The sequence below is a fragment of the Chaetodon trifascialis genome, chromosome 10, assembly GCF_039877785.1.
Source record: "Chaetodon trifascialis isolate fChaTrf1 chromosome 10, fChaTrf1.hap1, whole genome shotgun sequence".
Taxonomy (NCBI): domain Eukaryota; kingdom Metazoa; phylum Chordata; class Actinopteri; order Chaetodontiformes; family Chaetodontidae; genus Chaetodon; species Chaetodon trifascialis.
Genome location: NC_092065.1, coordinates 21,213,426 through 21,237,788, shown reverse-complemented (window position 1 = coordinate 21,237,788; position 24,363 = coordinate 21,213,426). Strand labels below are relative to the sequence as shown.

The 24,363-nt window shown below is 41.6% G+C and overlaps 2 protein-coding genes across 2 annotated transcripts; one reads left to right on the top strand and one right to left on the bottom strand.

The window, feature by feature from the left end:
• Window positions 1–262: 262 nt before the first annotated feature.
• On the top strand, window positions 263–6,179 carry arpin (actin related protein 2/3 complex inhibitor). Its single transcript, XM_070972463.1, has 6 exons — window positions 263–442; window positions 875–950; window positions 1,563–1,695; window positions 3,165–3,371; window positions 3,831–3,994; window positions 4,407–6,179. The coding sequence occupies exons 1-6, from the start codon at window positions 351–353 to the stop codon at window positions 4,413–4,415; spliced, it is 681 nt and encodes a 226-aa protein (XP_070828564.1). The 5' UTR covers window positions 263–350; the 3' UTR covers window positions 4,416–6,179.
• A 328-nt stretch (window positions 6,180–6,507) lies between these two features.
• Window positions 6,508–24,328, bottom strand: anpeplb (alanyl (membrane) aminopeptidase-like b). The gene is made up of 20 exons (XM_070972065.1): window positions 23,189–24,328; window positions 21,927–22,069; window positions 21,650–21,783; window positions 21,355–21,475; window positions 19,118–19,272; window positions 18,778–18,891; window positions 18,415–18,558; window positions 18,187–18,252; window positions 14,592–14,657; window positions 14,279–14,427; window positions 13,007–13,083; window positions 12,727–12,860; window positions 12,292–12,347; window positions 11,976–12,123; window positions 11,653–11,741; window positions 10,864–10,971; window positions 9,734–9,901; window positions 9,419–9,559; window positions 7,560–7,626; window positions 6,508–7,060 (listed from the first exon to the last, which is right to left on the bottom strand). The coding sequence occupies exons 1-20, from the start codon at window positions 23,788–23,790 to the stop codon at window positions 6,914–6,916; spliced, it is 2,829 nt and encodes a 942-aa protein (XP_070828166.1). The 5' UTR covers window positions 23,791–24,328; the 3' UTR covers window positions 6,508–6,913.
• Window positions 24,329–24,363: the final 35 nt, after the last annotated feature.

Genomic DNA, 24,363 nt, shown 5'->3' with positions numbered 1-24,363 from the left:
GCATGAAACATCATTGTGGCTGCATCAAAGCACTACCCTGCTCAGTTTCTGGCGGGAAAAAGAAACTACAGGAAAATTAGAAATTATATCATTTAAAAATACTCATGGCAAGTCAAAACTCTGAGATACTAAACTAAAACTAAAACAAATTGCCTACATTGCCTTTAGACCTACATTGTGAAGCAGCTGAATTCGCGAAATCTGGCGCTCATTTGTAGTACAGCTGTCACCCGGCGGCACGTGCTGTCGGAAAACCGAGCGCACCTCTGTCACGCAGCGACATGTAGGAAGAGGAAGTCAGGAAACAGGAATCTCGGAGAAGGGAAAGGTGGCCGCTCAGTTTATGAAAGATGAGTCGAATTTATCACAACACGTCTTTACAGAACAAACCAGTGCACAATGAGAAATTTGACAGCGGGTGGTGTCCCTCTGTGTATGAAAGGTACGACCTTAAATACTTTTGTTTGTTGGCTGGAAGTGACGAGTAAAGACTTGAGACGAGTCCAGTAGCTTGATGAAAACGTCCTGTTCGCAACACCAAACTCCGCTTAAAAGTCTGACAGTTTTCCTTTTCCAAGATTTAGAGCAGATAGATTTACGTCCACACCACACACACAGTTTTTATGTATAAAATAACTAATAGTCGTGTGTTCGGCATTCATGTGAATCCCCAGTCAGCTCTTAATGTCAATAAAACTGCTGAAGCCAAATGTTCTTCAACGAGCCATATTTGTCCATTTCTTGAATGGAGTTTGGTTTGTAAGTCTCTATGATACAGAAAGTTGTTGCACATTGTTTTCCTGTAAGTAACAGAATGCACAGTTCCAAGTGAGAATAGCATGCTTTCATTATTTGACACTTGTCTTCCTCACAGTGGCCAGGGGGTCCTTGTAGAAGGAAAGCTGCTGGATGTTTCCAGACATGTAATCAGTGACGACAAAAATCAAAAGGTACAGTTGGCAAAATGCTGTCAGTGTGTATTAAGTAAAAATTTCAAAGTTTCCACATTTTGCCATGTTTCAGACTCATGTTAAAATGAATTTATTCTATCAATCGAGAAAACATTGCTCCACAATGACAGAGCAAAAACAGGTTTTTGGAGTGTTTTGTAAATGCATTAAAAAGAAAAGACTGAAATATCTCATTAACTTAGTGCTTGGTTAACGCACCTTTGGCAGCTATGACAGCCTCAAGTCTTCATGGAAACGATCCTGCAGGCTGACACACCGCTCTTTGGAAGCTTCTCCCGTTCTTCTTGGCAGAATCGTTCGCTCTCAGCCAGGTTGGATGGGGAAGCTCAGTGCACAGCCAGTTTCGCATCTCTCCAGAGATGCTCTGTTGGATTCAGGTCCAGACTCTGATTGGGCCTCTCCAGGCCTTTCAGAGTTCTCATCCTGTCTTTATCTTTGACTGAACAGCATAAAGATGTCTTTCCCTATCTGCCGTTGACAGAAACACTTCCAAATATTGCCCAAATCCTTATCAGTGTTTGCATTTTGGACGAAACATTAGCACAGACAAAGGACAAACGACATGTTGTTTTTGTCGCTTCTTTCCTGCAGGTCCGTTTCTATGTGCTGTACATCAAACCCAGCCGCATCCATCAGAGGAAGTTCGATGCCAGCGGGAAGGAGATTGAGCCAAACTTCAGTGACACCAAAAAGGTCAACACTGGTTTCCTCATGTCCTCCTACAGTGAGTGGATAACGTCAAACATTTGAGTTAATGTTTGCATTTTTGCTTTCCTTGCAAAACTTCTTTCTGCTTGCCATGTTTTGCTTTCCACTTAAGATTCACTTTCAATCTGTCTGTCAGCTGTGCAATGTCAGAGCGGTCAGCCGAGCAGTCGTAAAACTTCGGTGAGGTCACACTCTCCCCTGACGGTGTGTTTGAGTCCCACTTCAGATGGAAGAATGTTTTGGACTGCAGCTGCACCCTGAAATCATCAGCAACGGGACTTTAATACAAAAAGCCCGATTTGTGCAGGGCTGCTGAAGGATGGGGATGTTACAGTTGATGTTTTGCAGAAGCTGAAGATTTCACATGAAAATAAGAGCACACACAGATTTATCTAATGATGGCAATGATTCCAAAGATCACTCGTTTCAGAGATGACTTCATCCAGGATCGAACCCATACACAGAATGGAGAGATATGAAAAGGCTTGCTTTTAAAACATAGATTGCCTTAGTCAAATCAAATCAAATCAAACTTTATTTATATGGCACTTTTCATACTTAAAAGCAACACAAAGTGCCTCACAGAGGCTAAAAACAACATAGAAGAAAACCCAGCCCTCCCACCCCCATAAATACATTCAGAGACATATAGAGACACACACTCACAGACACGCACGCACACACCCATATGGACAAGGCAAGGAATAAGCCACCTTTGGGGGCCACCCACACTGAGAGGGCCCCCGGCCCATGACTAGGGAGCACAGCCCGAGACCACCCCGACCCAGGCAGACAGGAGGCCCCACACCAAGGTGCAGAGGCCCCCAGCCATCAAGGCCAGAGCCATCCCCTCGGCAGCGCCCCCATCAGTAGACCAAAAGCAGCTCCCAGTGTGGGGGGCCCCCATGAGGAAACGCTGCAACTAAAAACCAAGAGCCCCCATGAGGAAACAGTGTAGTGTCACATTTCAAGTCCAGTCTGTGTTCCAGGTGAAGGCCCAGGTATGTGTAGTGCTCCGTCACCCCCACCTATTGTCCCAGAGTTCATCTTAGTCCTGGTCCTCCTGAAATCCACAAGCGTCTCCTTCATTTTGGTCACATTTAAGAGGAGATGGTTGTTCCCACATCATGGCACAAAGCAATAAACCAGTTCCCTGCACGCAGTCTCCTGTCCACCACCAGCACACCCCCCACCTGCACAGTCATCTGCACATCTCTGCAGATCAGAGGACTCCATGTTGGATTGTGAGGTACACAGGTTGAAGAGGAAAGGTGGGAGTACAGTGTCCTGCAGTCCTCCCCTGCTGCTTAAACCTGCTTGGACACTCATCTCCTCGACTGTGGACGTTTTTTGCAGCATGTTCCTGTATTTCATTGTGTTTTCCGTGTTTGCGGCGTTTCTTCCGTGCGTTGATTTCTCAGGGCCACTGGAACTCTTTAACACTGAATTATTTCTAACTTAGATGTGTGCTTTCTGTCCATACAGAGGTGGAAGCTAAAGGGGAGTCGGACCGCCTGTCTGAGGAGCAGCTGTCAGCGATAGTGAACAAAGCCGAGCTGGTGAAGATAACTGACAAGCATCGACCCAGCGGGACCTGCGCCTTCTGGTACCCAGAGGCAGAGATGGACAAGACGGAGCTGGAAACAGGACAGGACGTCCGACTGAAGACCAGAGGAAACGGTCCTTTCATATGTGAGTCAGGACTGAAAACATAAACCAGTGCATGTGCAGCATTCAGCATCTCCTTACATCATAGTAAGTCCAAAAAGGAAAGAATGCTCTGCTCGTGTTGGTTGAGCTCGTCCTAGCGCTGACCTCCATAGCAGTGGGGAGTGAATGAAATTACACTTGAACTTTTCTGATTCCTATCTATCTATTTCACAGTTTCATAAGCAACCTCAAGGGGAATGAACAGTGTTTGACCTCTCTTGTGTTCAGAAGAGTCATCCAGCCCTTTGATATTCTATCGTCAGTTTGGAGTGGAGTGGAGTGCTTTGGGCTGTTCACAGACTCTGCTTTTACACGTCTCAGCCAAGATTCATTATGACGTGATGGCCACTTTGAAGCCCCTGAGAGGAGGCTCATTGCCATCCGCTTCTAAAAGGTGTAAGATAAATACACTTACGTTCTTCTTTACTTTTGTGCCTCCAGTCTCCTTAGCCAAAGTGGACGGCGGCACGGTGACTAAGTGTAACTTCGCTGGAGATGAAAAGGCCAGAGCGTCGTGGACAGACAAGATCATGTCCAACAAGGCGGACGCAGTCAGCGCTCAGAGGCCCGAAGGAGACGGAGAGGGAGCAGAGGAGGACGAATGGGTGAGGACACCCAAGCTTACATACACCTACCTCACTCGATACCCTTCATGTAGACTGGGGTGGAAATTTGCAAATCTTTTTCATGACTCATTCGGTGCCTTTGAACTCCAGACAGGAGTGTTCGATAAAAACAGTGCCTCTAAGTTATTCTTCATGTACGCAAAACATCAGAAGAAGACAAGAGAATAAAAGAAATAGGCCGCTTTGCATTTGAGTAAACAAAGTCAGCCTCTTTTTTTATATCCCTCTTGAATGTAAAACAAACACGCAGTTATGATTTGACATAACAGGAAGTGGACAGTCAGTCCCTCTGTGGCTGCATCTGTTGTTCAGAATATGTACACAGCAGGTGATGCCTTAGACAACCAGAAACCAGAGAGGGCTCACTTCTCCCTCTTTGCTTCCCTCTCAGGATGATTGAGGAAACCGTCTCTCCTGGCACCCTGAGGTGTTGGCCCAGATCCAGTCTCCAGGCTGAACTACTTCATCCTGTCTCTCTGTCTTTAGCCTGGATGTTTCACAGGGGTACTGAACCTCTAACATGTGTGGCCTTGGGGCTGGAAACCTTGCGTCACTTCTACAGTATGGGACTAGACTCTTCCAGCTCCACAGTGTATCTGGCTGTTAGCTGTGATGCAGACTGTGAAACTTCTCCTTCCTGTTGGATGCTTTCGATCCGTACGTTTACGTGACTCAAACTTGAGCTCTGCATTTCTGATCTTTCTTGGTTTATTCTCCTGCTCTTGCTTCTTTATGTCCGAGTATATGTGTGGAAAGAAAAACTGCTAAGACACTCAACCTTGTTAGATTTCAGACAGTATGTCCATAATGCAAATATGTAAAAAAATATTTACTCCTGTCTGATTTAACAAAGTAATTTGCAACATTTATACTGCTGGAAAACCTTTCTTTCAATTATGAAGTTTTTTTTTTTATATATAAATATTCATGACTAAAACTGGAAAAAGGTTGCTTGCTCCCTCCAGGTTGGGTTTAAGTATCCTGTTCACGAGTGAGGGAAGGATGGAGCGTGAGATTGACAGGCGGATGGGTGCAGCGGCAACAGTAATGCGGTCGCTGTATCGGTCCGTCGTGGTGAAGATTTACCGGTCAATCTACGTTCCTACCCTCACCTATGGTCATGAACTTTGGGTCATGACCAAAAGAACGAGGTCACGGATACAAGTGGCTGAAATGAGTTTCCTCCGCAGGGTGGCAGGACGCTCCCTTAGAGATAGGGTGAGGAGCTCTGTCACCCAGGAGGAGCTCAGAGTAGAGTCGCTGCTCCTCCACATCGAGAGGAGTCAGCTGAGGTGGCTCAGGCATCTTTATCAGAGGCCCCCTGGACGCCTCCCTAGGGAGGTGTTCCAAGCATGCCCCACCGGGAGGAGGCCCCGGGGGAGACCCAGGACACGCTGGAGTGACTGTGTCGCTCGGCTGGCCCGGGAGCACCTCGGAATCCCCCCGGAAGAGCTGGAGGAAGTGTCCGGGGAGGGGGATGTTTGGGCGTCCCTGCTCAGACTGCTGCCCCCGCGACCAATCAAAGAGTCGTTTAGTGCTCTACAGGTGCTGAAGCCATCTTGTAACCAGCAGTGGTCTTCCCTCTTCACAGTAAAAATACAAATTTCCCCAGCTTGTTATCAACCGTTGCATTAAAAGCATTTCTCTCTTAAATGTGCGACTGTGTCACTGCGTCTCGCCAATTGGTGCTAATTATTCATCATATGTTCACTCAACAGTAATAATACAATGGAAAACAAAACTTTGAGGCAATTTTAGGAGTGTGCAGAGAGTGTATAGAAAGATTTAAATGGAGGTAAACAGACACAGATTAGATACAGGTGGAGTTAATCATTAAGATGAAGGAAAATTTGTGACAATTTGAATTTCTGTAAGTACAGAACAGCAGTTGCTATAATTCTCTTGCTCACGGTGACAATGACTTGAGACATATATGTACATACACCCTTCATCTTCTCAGTCAGTGGACATGTGATTGGACAATAAACATCAAAACAACCCACTGGTTTTGATGTCTGTACATAAATGTGCCTCTAAACACACCTCAAAGGTATTCCAGCAGCATTATTTTCCCCAGGTAAAACAAAAATGACATGGACAAGAATAAAGGACTCATATTTAACACAATATCAATGTTTTGTTTTATTAAAAATAACACTTTCAGCAACATTCAAGAATAATTTGGTTCCTTGATTACAACATATACTGTATAATACACATATAGACATGTTCCATATAACAGAGGAGATTCTGTCCTTTGCTTCTGACTTGTGCAAATGTTGAGAAGAAGCTGGAAATGGCCAGCATCAAAATGCAGTTAACTTAAATATAAGTTTGCTTGGAGATGAATATAAGCAATGGAAGCTTCATCCATTGTCAACTGTGAAAAAATGAACACATCATTTTGAGCAACAGCAACATGAAAAAAGTGATCCTGAAAAGTAAATATGTTTTTTGTTTTTTTTTTGCCAAACATAAAACATTTCCAAACATACAGCTATACTATACAGATGATTGATGCTGCATCAGCACCATGTGCAAAACTCACAAACAGCTGAGTCAAAACGTTATTTTGACTGCTCGCATTGAATATACTGCATACAAGTGCTACATTTCTCTCATAAATAATCAGTACTGTACTATGTATCAGTCTTACGTGCGGCGCTATCACGGCTCACTTTGCTAATTGTTTGGTGGGAAATTGAATCTCTCATTTCATGATTATCTCTCTGCTCCATTTTCCTGGCAAAGTCTGGTCCACTCTTCATCGGCTCTTGTTGTTGGAGTGGATTAGGTGGAGTAGGAGAGTCTTAAGAGTATCCAGCTGCAGAATTGAAAACGGCTGGCACCGCTGATCTGTGACGCTCTAAAACAATGAAAGAGTGTTTTTTTTCCCCTCTATGAAGCTGTTTCTCTTTCAAACCACTCTAGTATGATATCTTTGTGCTCGCTGACCCACTGGATGTTGACTTGGGTTTGCTGTATGGCCTGGTTCACCGCCGCGGTACCAGCACCCAGATTGTGGTCCTTTGCAAAGCGTTTCAGCTGTACACACACACAGAGCAGACAGTGATGTAAGCGTGTTGCTCCTGAAGCGCATTGCATAGACAAAAAATGGAGGCCTGACCTCATAATTATGAGATATGAGGTCATAATTCTTACATAAGGTCTCCAATTTATTTTTCTTATCAACAAATCCCATGAAAAGACTAAAACCAATTAGAGTGTGAAGCGCTGAGGCTGTTTAGGCATGTACTATGTGAGCATGGAAAGCTTGACATCCACAGCGACGCTTATTAAGGGCTTGATTCAGTTCACATGTACAACCCCTAAAGACCTCAGCGTCAAACTTTTGAGGGGGTCTCAAAAATCTATGTAATTATTTTGTATCCAACTATAAGGTTCACAGATATAAAGTGGGACGTAATTTGACAGTTTTCATCTTTTCACAGGATTTGTTGATAGTGAGAAAATCTATAACCACCCTGCTTTAAGAAATGGCATAGTTAAAGAGATTTTGGGTTTATTTGGGGTCATAAATTACCTCCTCCAGTTCAAACTGTGTCGAGAACCTGCGGGTCACTCCCTCGATCAGCATCGACACTGTATCCCTGGCAGCAGAGAAAGGCGAGGCAGGTTGGACAAAGTATTAGAAGTGGTTTTCAGTAACACAATGTAGTTCAACAGTGCCACAAACTGCAGACTTTAAAATAAGCACAAATTTGAATGGACTCCTCTCTGAAATATTTTCAAACAAAAACTGAATATTGCCTTTATGAAAAATTAAGCTAGACACTCATTTGGGCAAAGAGAGGGGTGGTGGGGCCTGCATATGTCAACAACAGGTGGTGTAATAACATCAAAATCCACAGCATAGTTTGTACACCCAGTGCATTCCCCACTTTGGTCATCACCAAGGTAGCAGCAGAAGCCTGGATGGAGCTAATAGCTGAGGGCATTATCTCCATGCTCAGTACCCCAAAGCCCCACTGTTCATTGTGGGTGACTTTCGCAGCTGCAGACTCGAGGATGTTCAGCCTTCTTTCCACCAGTCTGTGGACATTCCCACAAGGAAAGGCAATGTATATTGTGTAATGGAAACATTACCAATGCATTCAGCACTCGGGAACATCTTGCAGTTGGATTGGATGTTTTCCTGCCCCCACTCTACAAACCGAAACTGAAGCATACAAAGCCTCAAACCCATTGTGCCACAGAATAGCTGGAGGACATTTGCATTTCCACTTTCCTCCACTCCCTCCTCCAACATCTGGAATCACCGCGCAACTTCACCACAATCCTCTTCAGCTCAGCTTTGAGTACCATTCAATGGCATGAGATGATTCAGAAACTTTGCCACCTCAACGTCCTTCCACACCTCATCCACTAGATTGACAGCCTCCTCGGCAACAGACCACAAACTGTTGGAATGGGCACAGTATTATCTTCTACTGTCATCACCAACACTGGAGAACATCAGGGCAATGTTCTCAGTCCCTCTTCATCAATGACTGGACCAGCACCACGTACACCAAATACTCTGTTACAGCCAACCAAAACTCCATTTCTCATTTCACACAATGGTGCACTTATAACTACCAGCAGGTGATCGTGGACAAACAAAGGAGCTGGTTGTTAGCACATCAAACACATCCCACACTGGACTTAACCCCGTGTCCATCCATGGCAGATGGTAGAACAGGTCAACAACTCATTGTTTGTCAAGCACCAAACAACAGAGAGGCAAAGTTAGCCACTAGCATAGAGCATTTAGCAGCTAAAGAGCCAGATATGTTCATCGGGAGCTGGTGGGGACCAAAAACAGAGCTAAAAGAACAGAGAATATAGGAGTTACTTTCATCAGGTGGACACAAACATGACACCAAATTGAATGTTAATGTTGCTCAGTGTATGCTGGATGTGTTCAGGAAACAGTTTGCTAACGTGTTAGCCATAACAATGTCACAGAGTCATATGATAAATGTGTGTGACTTTTAGCCAGTTGAAGAGTTCTGTTTTTAGACAGAGCTTTAAAGAGCTGTGCACCATCAAAGGAATTTCATGTCTGTTAGCTTAGAGTTCTCACAATCTATCCGCTGTGTTTGGCATGGCTACTCCACCCTGATAAACATACAGTGCTGTATGTTATGGGGTAAACCATGAATACTTGTAATCGTCTTGTAAATCTGTTGGAATAAAAATGGCTAAAATTAAACGTTTAGTACTGGTGCAAAATACTGCCTATCATCAACCTCAAACCAAATATTCTGGCATTGCGTCTTCCTTTTCAAGTCTATATTGGTCAAACCCAACTGCACAATTTCAAATACTTGTTCATGACTGAAAACAGGATGCAATCTGTAAAAACCGATGACAAACAGCAGAGTCCAAATAGCAACCTACCCCCGCCTGATATGTTCCCAGTTTGCTCTGATAAAGTTCCAGACCAGTGCCTGCCCCACCACGTTCTTGTTTACGTAGTTGATGGTGGAGGCAGCATCCATTGGACGTATCTTCTTAGGATTCAACGTGTACTGCAGGTATCTGCAAGATAAGGAAGGCACTGACAAGCTCTCCACTTAAACAAATGTTTGGGCTCTACCACAGGAGTGACTGTAATGAAAGAAGTTATTATGTATGCACACTAATATAGTTATGCATATGACACATCAGGACTTGATGTTTAATCCTGAGTCTGGAGCTGTTCATTGACTTCACCTGTTGAGCAGCCAAATCTTCTTGGTGCAGGACAGAGCTTCACGGAGCTGGTCTTTCTCAGAGGTGTCGCTGGAGCTCTGAAACTTGTTCCAGATAAAATCCCACTCTCTCTTCCCGCCAGCAGCCACAGCTTGGCAGTAGATTACTGACCGCAGGTTGGGGTGGATGCTGAATCACACACACACACACACACACACACACACACACACACACACACACACACACACACACACACACACACACACACACACACACACACACACACACACACAGTGTTATTTTCCCTACATCAGGACTGTCTCATTTTCAGGTTTTCTTGGTTGTTTTGGAATGGTGACTTGACGTTTCCCTGCCCATCAGCATATTTGGAGACATATGTAAGATTTTCTCCATCTGGTCTACTTTCAGGTATTTTCAGGTATTACACCTGTGAGATATTAATGTATGGCCTAATTAAGGTTATGGATGTTGGCACTTTTGGCACTACAGAATCTCTATCAACACAAAACTCCATCCTCAACATTTTTACATTTGAAAACACACAGCCCAATATCACAAATCACTTTGCAGTCTGTGCATTATACACATCCACGTGCAAATGGTGGTAAATGCAAATGCGTTAACACACTTCCATGCATGTACAGTACTGAGCACATACAGTATACACATCTAATGAGGACTCACTGTCTCTCTACTTTAAAGTTGCACTTGGAAACTTTGCACATTACTGATTCCAAACAGCTAAAACGTGCCTGTAAAGGCACTGAAGTTTCGTTTTGCCACAACACCTTCTCTTTTAGTATGAATAGCAGCATGTTCTCCATGGTTGCCCTACTTAGTGATTTAGGATTAGAATGCATTATAAGTTACAAATCCCACCCAGTGCAGCTTTAAAGATAAGAACCACAACGTGATAACGACACCCACCAACAATTAGCACAAAAAAGTGATTAAATGACACCTACCTTTACCAAACCATTGCTGGAGAGTCAAGCTTCAGAATATAATGAAAGCCATTACAGTGAGACCATTTTTAGAAACCATCATGTTCAAGTTCAGGAGAATTTCAGAGGGTATGACGTAGAAATGTATTATATAAATTACATATACCTATGAAGCAGTGCACATACTTGTTAGTGTTGCTGTTCATCCAGTTGGTAAACATCTCTGAAGCCATGGCTAAGCATTCTGGGAGTCCATTGGAACATGCCACCTCTACGGCGAGGATTTGGGCGTGCCTTGGAATGAAGCCATAACAATAACAAGAAGAGTGATGAATGCTTTTGAAAGCTCTGAAGAAATCTAGCAAGTGCACCTCGATTTAAGGATATTTTGTCAAATGACTGTTTCCAAGATTAAGGCACTTGTGGCCAATCCACAGTTTTTGCAGACCAATCAGAATCCTATAAAGACCTACTGGGAGCTATAGGCATGATCTAGGTTTGAGAAGAGCAAGAGAAGTGACTGTTCATTCGAAAACAATGGAAGCTCCTAAAAAGTTTAGCACAGATGCTGCAACTTGGAGAGTATCTCTTCATTGAAAGATGAGCAAAGAACAGCACTCAAGGCTTTTCTTGGTGGAAAATATGTTTCCACTCTTCTCCCAACTGGCTTTGGCAAAAATCCTATTACATCATATGGTTCATTGATCTGATTGGTTTAAGTTAGCCTGCGATAGACGGTGATAGACAGATTCCACACTCCACACAGACATGAGTCCACACTATACATCTGCCACTAGGATGTATGACCTGGTTTGTAAGCCAGCAATGCAAACTCGCACATCTGTTCTGCATTTGCAATCTTGGACTGGACTGTGAGTCTGAAAACATGCATAAATCTGTTAACTGAGGAAAATTCTTTCAAAAAATGGGAAAGATATTACCCCGAAGGGAACAGTAAAATATATCCTTCCTTACTGTAAGGAGTGGTCCTCTGGGACTTCTGAATTGTGTGTGTAGTTGCGGAAGAAGTTGTACAGACCCTTAACCTGTTCCCGGAGGTACACCTGCAGGAAGAGACCACTTTACAGATGAGTTTCAGGGATACACACAGCAATATAATATATTTACTGCACATCTGTTTATGTTCTGATAAGGGGTGAACATTAACACCAGCAGGAAAACATATTTAGTCTTTTAAATCCATCTTCTTCACCCACTACAGGTCAGATCACTTAGTAATGCAAAAAAGCTAGATTTTGAATATCACAAGTTAAAAAGGATATTTTAATCGCACATGCCTGCATGGGTCCATACACCTCAGAGCGGTCAAACATGAGGATGAAGTAGTCAAGGTTCCTGTCTGCTGATTCCCAGGGAATGAATGCCGTCTCACGCCGAAGAAAGCGGGTTGAATTCAGAGCCAGAGTCACGTCCACAAGTTTGGCCCTGAAGAAAAGAGATTGGATTTTGTAAGATCAAGGTGACAAATAAACCACTAGCATGACCTTGATTCAGTCATGTCTTTAATATTCATGAGTAACACATTATGATTGCAGGATCACAACACAGAAAATGATTAGGAGAAGTCTGGATCAGCGGAATCCAAGTCATTACCTTGCAAAGTTAAATGCATCATCAATAAGCTGCCCTCTGTTCATCAGTGGGATCCGCTGAAAGACAAGAGGAAGATGAGGGTCAGCTGACAGGTCCATTTACAAAGATCCCAAACATGAAGACATTTGCAACTGTACTCATTCTGCCAACAGCAAAATCAACATGAAAGCAGGAAATTATGATTTGGAGCGTCATTGGGCATTGAAACCAAAGACTTATCTACAACAACAACAACAACTGATTTTCTATTTGACAGTCCAGATTCATTAAACGAGCCCAAATTTAATTCAATCTGCCAAAGTCCAAGAACTTCAGGGTGAAGCCTTCATGGTTTTTCGAATTTTACGTTCCAGTAAGAAGTGGCTTGTAAAATGTCTTTCCTCATTCAGGCGAATGTACGATATATAGATGAATATTGTTTGGCTCAGTACTCACATGTGGGTTTGTCTCAAGCTGAGTCAGAAGGCGTTGCCAGTTCTCTGGGTCGTAGTTGACTCTGTAGTATCCCGTGCAGTTGATGTTTGCCAAGATCCACTCTCCACTCTTAGAGATTAATTCATTTTTCTTTTCTTTAAAGGAAATATTGGTCAAAGGTAAGTAAGGCAGCGAATCATAAATCAATGGCGCTGTAGAACGAAAAATGAGTGTCCAATATGAAAACGAAGCTGAGAAACAAGGTGTTTATTTCACAGCTCTGTGTTACATATTCTGTTACCTGTGCTGCTGGTCGTCAACAAGAAAGATGACTGAGATGTATTTGACATGACTCTGACTGGGACATACCACCAAAGACTAAAACAGACAGAAAAAAAGAAGAAATAAATAACCAAGTATAATAATAATGATATGGCCAAGATGCTTATGAGCCAAGAAATGATTTTTCTGTACAATGAGGGATGAAGCATAACAGCTCTGAGTCCAGCGCTGATACGATCTGGATAAGATCTGAAAACAACTTGTCAGGTTAAATTATTGTGTAACTAAGCATGACAGAGTTATGGAGCACATAGTTACGAAACATTGTTTCAAAACACTTCACATGGCCAAAAGCATAATCTGCTGTCATTAGCTGCTGTGACTTCACGCAGGGCTGGCAGAGAAACACTTGGTTAACAAGGCGGCAGAGATGCAATGACTGTATTTTACTAACTGAAATGACACAAAAAAGTGACTCAATCCTTTGTTGACAACTATCCTCATTGTGAGAATAGTTGTCAACACCAGTGGTAAGATAATAAAGTTTGAAAAACCTCAGTAAAAAGACAGAATGAATAAAGTCTCACTTGTTTGGACTACCAGGTCCTGCAATGTGCTGTGGTGTCTGTGTGTTTGCAGCATGCTTTCTTAATTTGCCTGTGTCTAATTACATGTGTTTTTGCTTAGGCTGCAGTGTGTTGAGCGCTGTTGGCCTCTGTAAGATCTAGATTCCAGTGAGCAGTGAATGAAGAAATCATGACTTTGGAACCAGCTTTTGACCAGAGGTTTCTTGTTATGCTGCATTTGCTCACATGTTCCACCCAGGCTTTTTATTAGTCAAAACTTGCAACTTGTACGCATGCCAGTGAGGGACAGTGCCATCTAAACTGTTGAGAAATGGATGGTGAATTTGAACACAATCCTTCACACTGGTGTCTCGTGTAGACAAACTACTGCTGATCTGGGGGAATAACGTGCTTACATTACATTTCATTATCAATAATGAGAGAACATTACATTTCATTATTCAATTATTGCATCGTTAATCTGCTTTTTGAGCATAATTTTGCATAGTATGACCATAAAAAGTAATTGTGCAAACATATTAGCACGTTCATCATATGTGTAGCAATTCTTTAGCATTAATTTTGAGTTTCTGTCCACCTGATGAATGAAAATATTGATTCATGCAGCTTTAAGAAATACTATGACTTGAGCATTATGATCATTATCATTACTGTCCTCAGCTCTAAAACCAACTGCGCTGGAGCAATGTCCATTTAGCACATACCTAGATTCAGACGAGTCATTGAACAGGAAGTGCTTCTGGCAGATTTCTCCATTGGTAGTGTTGATGGTGATGACAGGGTAGCCAGTTTGACTGGTCCAGCTCTCCATCATCACAGCAACCTTAGTGTGACCATTATTGTCATCTACAGCCTGCAAACATGGTGGAAGTCAGTTATTATTTCATGATATAAATACCACAATCTGACTGATGATTATTCAGACAATGGCATTGGTATTGTCATAGTTATCATCAAGATTAAACTAACTTCCAAAAAGTTGACTTTTAAAAACAAAACTCAAATGCAAGACTTTACCTTTTGTATATATTGCCAGAGGTCATTCCCGTCAGTGTTTTTATACCTGAAGTCCGACAGGTACATCTAAAACACAAAAAACAGAGAGAGCAAGAGAAAGTTTATTATTGACAGTTTCATCCCTTTTTCAAAATAATTCTTTTCAGGAGGAAAATTTGCATTCAAAATTGATTTTAGCTGGATATAATATCCAAACAGCTGCCAATGCTGGAGGCAGTAATGGTGAAGTAAATGGCTAAAAACAGGTTTTCTGTCATTTTCTGGCCAGTTGTGCTTCGAACTGCAGACCAGGGTCATTTGACAAGGGTCAAATCTATAAAACTCTGTGTGTATTTAGGTGTTGGAATCTGTATACACACACAAAACTGGAAACATGTATACACAAGCTTTACGTCAGACCCATAAAACCCGAAGTACGTCTTTTCCCATGTGTTTTTCTCTCATACATCTCAATCATCCTGAACTTGTGTGCATATACATTCTGACCATTCCCACAATTTCCAGTAAATGGCTTCAAACACACCCCCAGCTGCTTGGTTTACATATAAAGGGCCAGCATTTAGTTTAGTTTTGAAGAGAAATGGCAGAAGCATCTAAGAAGCAGTTGAAGAAAAGAGGAAGTGCAATTTTACCAACTGTAAACTTGAGATAGTGGTTGCTCAAATTGACAGAAAAGTTGTTAACATAACCACATCACTACTGCTAATTCACACTCTCATTATCCTTTTTTGCCAACTCGCAACATCACGCCAATTGGACTCAAAAGACAGTGTATACAGTACACATGATGCAAAGGATGTGTACCAGGATGCACATTATTGGCCTTGGATTTTTATACATTCAGAGCCCTGCGTGGAAAAAGGCTTAAGTAGACTTTTCGTCTAGATGCATGGTTTATGCTTTTGGCCCCAGGTGTCTGGAGGAGAGTGCTTCTCAATCCATCACCTGCCTGCTCACTTCGAGATTCTGACCACTCACCTGCAACAATATTATCCTTTCGTAATCTGTCTGCTCCAATCCAACGGGAAGACTTGACACCCTTACTGATTTTACTTGAGGCAGTGGAAACACCAGGTGGACAGATATTGTGGATTTTGAACACGTTTCTCATTGTCCTTTCCAATTGGACCAGACATAAACCAGATGTTGAAATGTCAGACTTCAGAGCAGCAGTGACAGTGTTATTGTCAACAGATCAGATTTGCATATATGATGAAAACTGCATTTGCTCATGTTAAAATAAACGTAACCATGACCACTCCAAAAACACCACATTTCTGCACTGACAACACTAAAATCAGAGGTTTGAATAGTACGGTTATATATGGACACCATACATGTTTCTGTCTCTGGCTGTTTCTGTACCTCACACACATTGAACATTGCTTACAGGCATCGAGAAGTTATGTTGAACCTTGTTAAGCCTGACACATGACATAGTACCAAGATAACTTTGATTTGTACATAAATGATGAATTTCTGTTTGTATCCAAAATTATACATCTGGCTACTGTGGCACTGGACTTCCTTTTAATAACCAAAATATCTAGTTTTTCACATTTAGCTTATCTATCATTTGTTGGCTATTTGAGACTTATTAGGTGGAAACTCAGAAAGTATTTCGCCTCATGGATGCAATCTACCGATTGCCTAGGCCTCTGAAGCTAACAAGCATAACAGAACCTCCCAGTATCCCAGATTCACCGCAGGTCTTGATTAACTGAAATAAACCTATTTCAGCCTAACCCAGAACATCTTCCCGTGGGTTTAACCTCACTATGGGTATTATCTGTGTCAGGCACAGCCCAAAGCTGCCCTGGAAGGAAAAAAACACCATTGTGGTGCTGTGGGGGTTAAAAAACACACACCACAGCCTTTTCCCTGAAATCTGCAGATCAACCACTGACCACACATTTAAGATAGTACATCTAATTTACACTAGAGAGATCAAAACACACTAAGTAAGACCACACTTGGCTCACTTGATTTATCGCTATCATGTTATTAATTTTGATTTGAACATATTGATTTCAACGTCTATCCATTCATTTTGAGGAACGTTCTCACTGGGTCAGCAGGTCATTGTCCCCAGACGCTGAACCCCGACCTTTGATGTTCATCGCTGAATTGCAGAAAATGTGCAGTTGCTTTATGATCCTGTCAAACATAGACATGGTTGGGCAAAATAAAAGAAACTTTGCACTTAGTCATTATCTTGAAATTGTATTTGTGACCCCAATTTGCGAAAGAAATCGTAAGCTGGTCAAATCAAGCCTAACGAAGGTTCAGGACACCTAACTTGACCTAAGTCATGTTATACTCAATCGGGTGAGGTCCTAACAGGAGACAATCAGTCTGTTTGGTGAATCTAAAGCAAAGTTCAGCGTAATCTCTTGGCCTGGGTATCCTTGGAGACTAAAAGGAGGATAAAAGTGGTCGGTGAATTTTGGATTCTGCATTCCCTGAAAAGTCAGCACTTTTAAGACGGCTTACCTCTGGGCAATGTCTCAAAGCTCATGAAAGTTGAACTTAAAGTGAATTTGTGGGGATTTTCTTTGCCCCTGTAAGTGAATCCACCGATCCCAGCGAACTCAGTGACATAAACGGATCTCACTTTGATTGTTTCAAATGCCGGTGTGACTGAACCTTACAACAATTTCAACAAAAAAGGAACATTATAACTGTCATGATGGTAGGATTTCTTGCACATCTGTTGTTTTAGACTCCATCATTTGTGGATAGGTGTACCTAATAAAATAATCAGATGGTGGGTTGGATAAAATACAAGAAAACAAACATGAATACAAGCAGGTATTGCACCAATGCTGAAAAAAAAACAATCCCAAAAAACTGTTGCTTGATCTATGTTCAGTAATCCTCAGGATCCTCTGAAGGAATCAATATACTTCATTGTGCTCACCATAGACTCATAATACCACATGTTCTGAAAAAGCTGTGGCTGCACAATACTGTGTGTGCCAATATCTGAGCGCCACTTATGGCCAACCAAATCAGCTCCTTTTCATCCATCTGAAAAAAAGAAAAGAAATCATGTGGCACTGACAGTTTTGTAATGCATGAGGGGATTCTCCAAAAGGAAAAGTGAAGCCTTTATTTTGCTGGTTGAACGCAGTTGGCTTTTCTTTTTTTGTTGCATTCAGTAATTCTTTGGTTGAAGACAACCAGGCATACACAACATTATGAGTTTATAAGATGATGAAGTGGTCTTTTTTTTTTTTTTTTTTTTTCATACACCCAGTTAAGGAATTGAATAAGGAAACTTTGCTGTGGCAGCTTGATTCCCCACCCATGCTGTAAATCATGTCATATGATGAGACATGCAATTATCACGGATGCATCTTGTCCAAAAACCCCAACTTTGACAGGGCACTGCATTTGGTCTGTTCTAGCATGAAGGGCCCTTCATCTTGAGTCTAAACTAAAGAACTATGACACAAATCACCTCATGATTTGAGGTTAACCGGGTTTCAGGAGTTACCTTTACTCTTGAGTCTCAGGGATAGTCTGTAGTCCCTGCTAGAGGCATTTGTGAGAATTAAAGCACATCTGAATGAGGTTAAATATTATTGCTTACTTTGATCCCTTCGTGGAAAACCCTTTCTCCCACAGTGGCTGCCAGCATTCTCAGCACAATTGCCCCCTACATAGTTAGCACAAAACACGTATATGTCAGTGGTCATAGTACACTGATATGGGTAACATGCAAATAAAACAGAAACAAAATCTATATGTACATCTAGTGTAAGATACTGATTCCATGGTCATGATGTGTATTCATTGCTGGACTCATTCAACTCCCTACCTTACTGTAGGTTATAGCATCAAACAACTGAATGATCTCAAAAGTCGTCTGGACATTTTCCTGCGGGGGAATGAGAGGATGGGATGAGGCCACAACATCCTCCTCAAATGCTGTATGGAGGTCGCTCATGACAAATATTTCTTTCTGAGGAAAACAAACAGAGACAAGAGCACATGTGGCATGAGTCAGGTGATGCTTTTCCTTGTCTGTTTGCATCAAAATCGCTGTTCATGTGTACTTTTCAATGGCCATGATTGCAAAGTTTTAAAGCTTTGCAACAGAAAAAAAAGTAATTCTTCAAAGCAGAATCCTCATGAAACAGAGGGATCCTGCCATTACGGTGAACATTCGGACTGGACTTACCATTTTAAACGTAGGCTCGACGTGGTCCACTGCAAAGTAAGACATGTAGGTGGCAAAACCCTCATTCAGCCAGATTTCGTTCCACCATTTCATTGTCACCAGATTTCCAAACCACTGTCAACACAAAAGAGGAGATACGAATGGTTGAAGCAGCAATGTTGTGTAACAGTTTTATTCAATGTTGTGGGATGTGCAGGATTACTATCAGCGTCATTTAGTTCATGCTCTTATCCAAAATGACTATGGAGAACAGTTGGTGCCTTGATCCACAAATCAAATTTATCGCCTACCATTTAGTTTTTATTAAGGGTAACACACAAAGAGTTTTTTCCCCTCTAACCTGGTGTGCCAGCTCATGCGTAACCAGAGTGGCGACCACTTGCTTTTGCAACAGTGAGGACACTCCTTCCTCATATAGCAGGACTGACTCCTGGTATGTGACCAGTCCCCAGTTTTCCATTGCTGCAGGATTTAAGTGTGGTAGTGCAATTTGATCTGGAGGAATCACATAGATATGGACAAAATTAGCAAATTACATACATGAAATTGCTTCACCAGTAGGATGTTACACTATCCAAGAGTATCCAGTAGGTTTTTCTTAAAACCAGGCAAACCTCCCACCAACTGTTGATCTTTAAGGACTATTAGTTTCATTGGGATCTGAGTTACCTTTTTCATGTGCTTCCCAGATATGGATTGGGTGAAACCTTTCTCAGATGGATTAAATTACTATGTGCAAACCCAAAAATCACTTATTGAGAAAATTACACTTGGCCCTACTAATTTGGATGGTAAGGACCACATATTTAGACTTTATGACCTGCTGGCAACACATTTAACAGAGTCAACATCAAATAGATTAAATGAGGACACACAGAAAATATGGCTGAGTAAAACTGGGAAATGGCACAAAAACTGTCAATTCATACCAGGCTAAAACTACTTCAGTGTAAGTGACTGATGAGAATATATATAACAATAAACTTCACCATATTTCCCCTAACTTTTTTAGGAAAATGCTGTTAAATGTTTATCACAGATAATAAAAAAGTAACGTTCTATTGGGGGTAAAATAATGTGCACTTGGAATATACCCCAAGGCAAAAAAAAAAAACAAAAAAAAAAAAAAACAAGAACGGAAGAAAGAAAGAAGATCGTGAAAAGTAAAAAAGAAGAAAAGAAAAAGACAGAAAGAAACATTGGACTTCTTCAACCCAGAAGAATCATTTCATTATGTCAGATCATATCACTTTGAATGTTATTGACATGTCTTGGGCTGGAGAGGATGATGGATTTGGAACTCATTTAAGTCCTTCTTGGAAAATGAAACTTGTATTACAGAGTGAAAAGAAAATACATATTCACTTAACATATATGAATGTAGATTCTGCCTTTTATTTTATTTATGAATGGAATTTTTAATAATAAATTTATTTTGTTATTTAATTTCTTACTTTTTTAATTGACTAAAACCTTCTTCTTATTATTATTATTGTTATTATTATTATTTTATTTTTATTTTTATTCTATTTGTTTTATTTGAAAAGTTTGTGTGATTGGAGGGACACATGTTTGCACAATGATGTGCTTCTTTTGGTATTGTGACTGATATCTCAATACAAATCCAGGGGGTTTTTCTCAGAAGAGCAGGGCCACTCTGGAGTTAGGATTAATCTGACCGGCAGAAACCCATGTAATTCAGCCAAGTACTGGTATCTGCCAACTAAAAAGACACAGTTTGTGTGTTAAGTATTAAAAAATGAGTGTGTCTCAAAAGGCTAAATAAAACAGCATTTTGAATGTCATGTATGTTAAAATGACAAAATAAAGTACCAGCGAGGCAATTCATAAATACCAAAAAAGCAATTACTTTCTTTTCGCAATAAAGAAAATAACATGAAATAGTAAACCACTACCATTGCTGACACCCCCAAATGAGCATCCCCGCCCCCTTTCACATAGGCAGAATAAGCTTCTGAGGTGCTGTCCAATCACAAGAGACATCCCTCAGGTGTGCCGCCCTGTTGAATAATTTTATAGAGGCGCCATTGAGTATGGCGCTCAAAGAATGCTAGAAAAATTAAAATGGCTTTGACGAGAAAAAGGTTCTCCATCCCTGATGTTTGTTTTAGCTTTTTCAAATTTGAATGGAATATAGTAATAGTAACTGATCTTAGAATATGGAGAGTGAGCTCCAAGTACAGACAACAGGAACAGAGGAAAAACATTAGCAAAAAAAGCTAATGTTAGTGAGTCAGCAGCTAGCCTGGAGGTAAGTTTTTCTGAAACGTATTGAGTGTAAAACCAGGGGAATCAGGTCTGTTGGTATGAAATGGTACAATGTATTAAAAAACTATTATGTTGTCAAAATTATTAGCAAGTGCACTATGATAATATAAAATCATATAGAAACAGGGCACAGAGTGCATGGTCTAGCCATACTTGACTTACTTATCAAACTAGCTACGGTGAGCATGTTAGCTCGCCTGCTGAGAAAGAAAACAGTTGTTTAAAGTGACAATGACATATTTTACTTCCATCTATCAACACATCAGCCATATCTAGATAAAGACTTACCCAGCGTTTCCTGTTGGTAATCAATTCCAAAATAACTCTCGTAGAATTTGAGAACCTCTCCTGTGATGTTGGCCGCATACTGAGTGAGTCCTGCTGCAGTGGCATCAGGCCGAGCGAACGTCTGCATGAGCGAAAGACAGAGTTGTTTTGTACTTGTACATTTTCTTAACTTAAACTGAACTGCTTAGAGTGGGAGTGACATATGGAAGGTTAAACACCTCTTGGATAAAGTTATTGTTCATGGTGCTGAATGGTAAACCTGCCAAAATGACAAAATCTACAGCAGTACACATACTTTAATGTCCACACGCTCATGTGGGGAGGGGGTTGATGTGAACTCTGAAACCGTGAAGGCAAACAAGTATGTTGACATCTTTGGGGTCGGATGAAAAGTAGTGTATTGCCAGTCATCGTCTATAATATTGGAGCCTGAGAGAGTGGAAACAAAGCAGACCAGCATAAGGAAGGATATGTTTGATTCCGTTATATTGCTATGTCCAAGGCCCGATAAACACACATGCCTGAGAGTGCATTTCTGAGAAACAGCAGCTACAGTGTAGTTTGTTTTTCACCTGACTTTTCCCCATTTCCGAGAGCTATTGTGTCTCGCCGGTGGATGATGGTGACATTAAACACAGCCTTCATCTCTGGCTCATCGAAACAAGGAAACACTCGACTGGCATCTGTGGGTTCCACATTGGTAGCAGCAAGAAATCTATGAACACAGAATTTAAAAAAAAAAAAAGCCTTTTATTATCAGGTATAATGAAGGAAAAGTGGACATCACAGTTCTTTTGAGCCCATGAGCATGTCATGATGCCCATGAAGAGATCAGGTACAGTATTTAGGCATTGGCCTAAACCATGACATTGTATGATTCCTGACTCTACAGGGAGATAAATAAACAACCAGCTCCTAAACAACAGCCCTCTGTGCTTTCTTAAACCACAAAGACATCTGATGCACATGATGTTTTATTAACAATTTACTGACTCCAATCCAGATGTGTTTTTGTCTTGACTGGCTTCGGTCTGGCGCTGTTCTATTTTAGTATCACAAAAACTCGTGAGTTGGCCAAGTTTGTTTGTTTTCTCAAAACACAAAAGGAGTCATTACTTCATAAAAAGTAATGTATCGAGATGAGTGGATTAGTTTTATTTTGAGCGCAGCACATGAGCATACAGTACATTTGCTCACTCAGAGTTGGATGCGTGACCTTGCAGCTTCGCAGCAGAAGTAGTACGCTCGCTGCTTCTTAAACCACAGTGTCTAAATCTTTGGATTTCTGCATGCGTTATAACAGAATATGACTTGTGAGTGTGGAGGCTTGGGAGTTGTTAAAATGTATCGAAAGTAAGGTAACAAATAATGTAACTGTTCACTTATGCTAATGAATAATTAGAGAAAGAAATGGAATGACCTTATCAGTATGTGTAATAAGTAACCAATCAAAGCTTTTAAGGAACTGACCCAACACTGCTGATTTCAAAGCAAAAATCCTGGATTGTAAGTTTGTTGATTGATCAAATTATAGCTGGATAAAGATAAGGTATTTTTTCTGATTTGTAGTCAATAAGTCTCATCTTGACTCCACTGCTACAAGTGGATTAATCTATAGAACAGTTTGAGCCTTTTCATCTCATTTTGCTTATCATGAAGCCATCCAGTGTAAAATTGGAGAACTTAATTAATTTGATGCCCTCTGATGGTTTATACGGGAAATCCTGACAGGGCTGTTTGCTGTTCCACAAACACAAATGTATGCCTTCAGAACACTTTTAAAGATGCTATAATCAAACAGAAACATATATTTTAGAAATGCTTTTTCACTTACCTCTTTGTATTTGTATCACCTTCAGAAGCTGGTTTACCTTCATGGTATGTGCTTATATACAGCCCATCATGCTCTGATAATTCTCCCTTAAAAGCCAGAAACAAGCTGTAGTTTCCCCCTGCCTCCAATGTCTCATTCAGCTGAATCTCGAGGATGTTGCTTTGTTTTTTGTGGTGTTTCATTTCAGAAACACCTATCATCTCATTGTGTTTCATGTTCATCACCACTGGATCAAAAGCCCTCAGGTCCTTGCTGTTGAGGTAGATGGTTTTAGTCCTCTCGACACAGTGGAAGTAAACAGTAGAGTTTCCGGTGAAGAGGTTTGTCTGGTTGGGACCGGTGTCATTTAGCACCTCAATGATTCGGGTGTAGAGGTGAGGCTGCAGGACGACCTTGTAGCTGTGAGGAATGAGATTCTTTGGCAGCCGCATGACAGGTGGTGGTCCTGGGGTGGTGGACATGACGGTTGGCGTCGGGTTCACTGTAGAGATCTCAGTCGTGTACAGAATGATCATGGTGACAATGGCAGCGGCGATGGCACAGACGGTCAGAATGACAAAGGCCGAGGTGATGGCCCTGGATGTGAAGGACACTTGGGGCATGTTGGCTGCTTCCTGTGGTCAAGCCTGAAGGTCTCGTTGCTTGACTGGTGGACTCAGAAGAGTCCCTGAGCTTGTATGCCTCTGGTCTGCAAGACTGATCTGTTCGCATGAAAGTAACCTCCCTCCCATAAACAGGGCTTGGCCTTAGCAATTAAGGGTCTGGACTATTAAGCATTAACTTGGCCATTGCTGAAGGAGCAAAAAGTAAGTTATAGTGTGAAGGGGGTGATGTTCATTGGCTTTGTTGTATAAATAAATAATCAGATTATGCTCTCAAACATCTGGAGGTGGTTACTGTGGTCTTACCACTAATGCGGGAGTTAGGTAAACCTTGAGGAACACTTTATCCTCACGCTGCACCAACCTATCACACACACACATACACTCCCTTCATTTCCTTTCAATGAACAAAGCATGCACTGCCCAAACCAACATAATCACATGCCTCACTGGACACAAGAGCTGCCGATGAAGAAAATCCTTCAAGAGAGCCTCGGCGTCATCGCTTCTGATTGCACGTGAAAGTGTCCGCAGTTACATTTCCTCCATCCACAGCCAGGTAAAAACCTCAGC

What these genes read in the sequence shown, in the direction of transcription:
- arpin (XM_070972463.1), top strand. Translation starts at nt 351, where the DNA reads ATGAGTCGAATTTATCACAACACGTCTTTACAGAACAAACCAGTGCAC. An exon ending in GTGACGACAAAAATCAAAAG is followed by an intron (nt 951 to 1,562) that starts GTACAGTTGGCA and finishes TCTTTCCTGCAG; the next exon opens with GTCCGTTTCTATGTGCTGTA. An exon ending in AGGAAACGGTCCTTTCATAT is followed by an intron (nt 3,372 to 3,830) that starts GTGAGTCAGGAC and finishes TTGTGCCTCCAG; the next exon opens with TCTCCTTAGCCAAAGTGGAC.
- anpeplb (XM_070972065.1), bottom strand. Translation starts at nt 23,790, where the DNA reads ATGCCCCAAGTGTCCTTCACATCCAGGGCCATCACCTCGGCCTTTGTC. An exon ending in AATGACTCGTCTGAATCTAG is followed by an intron (nt 13,084 to 14,278) that starts GTATGTGCTAAA and finishes TGTCTGTTTTAG; the next exon opens with TCTTTGGTGGTATGTCCCAG. An exon ending in AGCTTGAGACAAACCCACAT is followed by an intron (nt 12,348 to 12,726) that starts GTGAGTACTGAG and finishes CTTGTCTTTCAG; the next exon opens with CGGATCCCACTGATGAACAG.